Source organism: Colobus angolensis, unplaced genomic scaffold, assembly GCF_000951035.1.
Source record: "Colobus angolensis palliatus isolate OR3802 unplaced genomic scaffold, Cang.pa_1.0 Scaffold302, whole genome shotgun sequence".
NCBI lineage: Eukaryota > Metazoa > Chordata > Mammalia > Primates > Cercopithecidae > Colobus > Colobus angolensis.
Genome location: NW_012116289.1, coordinates 2133710 through 2136097, shown reverse-complemented (window position 1 = coordinate 2136097; position 2388 = coordinate 2133710). Strand labels below are relative to the sequence as shown.

General features: G+C 45.0%; 1 protein-coding gene across 1 annotated transcript; it reads right to left on the bottom strand.

Annotated features, from left to right (window-relative positions):
* Positions 1–4: 4 nt before the first annotated feature.
* LOC105517597 (protein deglycase DJ-1-like) lies at positions 5–542 on the bottom strand (the record flags this gene model as incomplete). The annotated part of the gene is made up of 1 exon (XM_011950176.1): positions 5–542. A coding segment is annotated over exon 1 (495 nt), but the record flags the coding sequence as incomplete, so codon positions are not given.
* Between the last annotated feature and the right edge of the window lie 1846 nt (positions 543–2388).

Here is a 2388-nt window from a genome sequence, read left to right as displayed (position 1 = left end):
CAAGTGCAAACTCGAAGCTGGTCCCAGGCCCCCGGCTTGTAAGAATCAGGCCGTCCTTTTCCACACGATTCTCCGAGTAGGTGTAATGACCTCCATTCATCATTTTGTCTTTAGCAAGAGGGTGTGTGGTAACTTTACTTCCAAAACCTATTTCATGAGCCAACAGAGCAGTAGGACCTGCACAGATGGCGGCTATCAGGCCCTTCCGGTTTTCCTGCTCCTTCGGTATCTCCTTCACAGCAGCAGACTCAGATAAATTCTGTGCACCCAGATTACCTCCTGGTAGAACCACCACATCATACGGTCCCTCTTTTTTTGCATCTTCAAGACTGGCATCAGGACAAATGACCACATCACGGCTACACTGTACTGGGTCTTTTCCAGCCAGACCTGCAATGGTGACCTTAATCCCAGCTCGCCTCATGACATCTACAAGGATGACCGTCTCCATTTCCTCTGCTCCTTTAGCCAGGATGACCAGAGCTCTTTTGGAAGCCATTTTTATGTTATATGTTTAAAAGGCCAACACCAGGCTGAAGGTGAACACCAGGTATATCTCTTAATGCTATCCCTCCCCCCTGTCCCTTCCCCACAATAGGCCCTGGTGTGTGATGTTCCCCTTCCTGTGTCCAAGTGATCTCATTGTTCAATTCCCACCTATGAGTGAGAACATATGGTGTTTGGTTTTCTGTTCTTGCAATAGTTTGCTGAGAATGATGGTTTCCAGCTGCATCCATGTCCCTATAAAGGACACAAATTCATCCTTTTTTATGGCTACATAGTATTCCATGGTGTATATGTGCCACAGTTTCTTAATCCATTCTGTCAGTGATGGACATTGGGGTTGATTCCAAGTCTTTGCTATTGTGAATAGTGCCGCGATAAACATACGTGTGCATGTGTCTTTATCGCAGCATGATTTATAATCCTTTGGGTATATACCCAGTAATGGGATGGCTGGGTCAAATGGTATTTCTAGTTGTAGATCCTTGAGGAATCGCCACACTGTTTTCCACAATGGTTGAACTAGTTTACAGTCTCACCAACAGTGTAAAAGTGTTCCTATTTCTCCACATCCTCTCTAGCACCTGTTGTTTCCTGATTTTTTAACGATTGTCTTGGCCTTGATTCTTAACTCAGGCACTGATGTTTTTTTCTGATAGTTTAGTAATCATTACTTTATATTCCTAACATTTATGTCTGTGAACACAGATCACTGTTTTCAGCTGTTATGAAATTTGATTTCCCCAGCAGGCTTCTCCCCAGACTGTGAGGACCACCTGTGAGCCCTGTGGATAAGGGATACCAGCAGTTTTGTCTTTAGGGTGTCCGTACACAGAACTGGCAGGCATGCTCTCATCCCCTCAGTTCACTGCTCCCAGTCTTGGGGATGTCAATTACAAACTTGCAGCTCCAGCCTTTTCTAGGCAAATCTTCCACCTCTGCAGACAGCAGCTCTCCATTTGTTAATCAGTGGTAAACAGAACAGCTTCCAGTCACTTTCTAAACACAGATGGAATCCACTGGCCCAGCTTTTCCATACCCTATTCCTGTCACCACAGTCCATTCTTGTTCCCAATGCATGCAGGCTCTGAACTTGAAGCCAGCACGGGGTCTCCTGGACAGATTTGCTCCTACACCTTTATAGCAACCTTCTATGTCTCTTCCAAGTAACAGCTCCCTCCACTCGGGTCGACACTCACTAAGATCCCATTTGCTCTCTAAACTCCACAAATTCCTGAGAGCTCTGGACTGTGGTCCTCCCTTTCTGTTCTCCCTGTGGTTTCCTATTGATCCCCTCTGTCTGTTTTGTTACTTCAGTGGGATTTCTGGAAGTAAGTGAGAAAACACAGATGCTCAGGCCACCATCTTCAATGCAAACCTCCCTTAATTTTCTAAATCACTTGAACCTAACTTGGCATCCACTGGCTGAGTTGACTGGAGATCCAATCTCTGTCAATTTTATGGGGTTATCACCCTCTCTATGATTATAGGAGTGAACTGGGCTGTTTATAGGTGACAGCAAAATAAATCTCTTTGTTCTGGGCCTCATCATGATAGACCCTTCATGTTGGGGGTAGACACTGCTCACTCTCAGCCACAGGTGGCTATGGGGTCCTCACTTGCTGTGGTTACCAAAGCCTTGGTGCCTCCATGCAGCCCAGCCTTCTCCTTATGGGCAGTGCAGCTTACCTGGATTTTTCAATATGTCAACTTCATGAAGATTTCTAAAAGAAAAGACAACAAGCAGAAGTGAAAAGACAAATCCAGAGTAAAGGGATGAAAGACATGAATTCACACATAAAGAATGCATTGAATAAGTCTTGATAAGAACCTGACTCCGGGGGGAAACCTATAAATATGTTAGTTGTGTCAGTTGGAGAAACT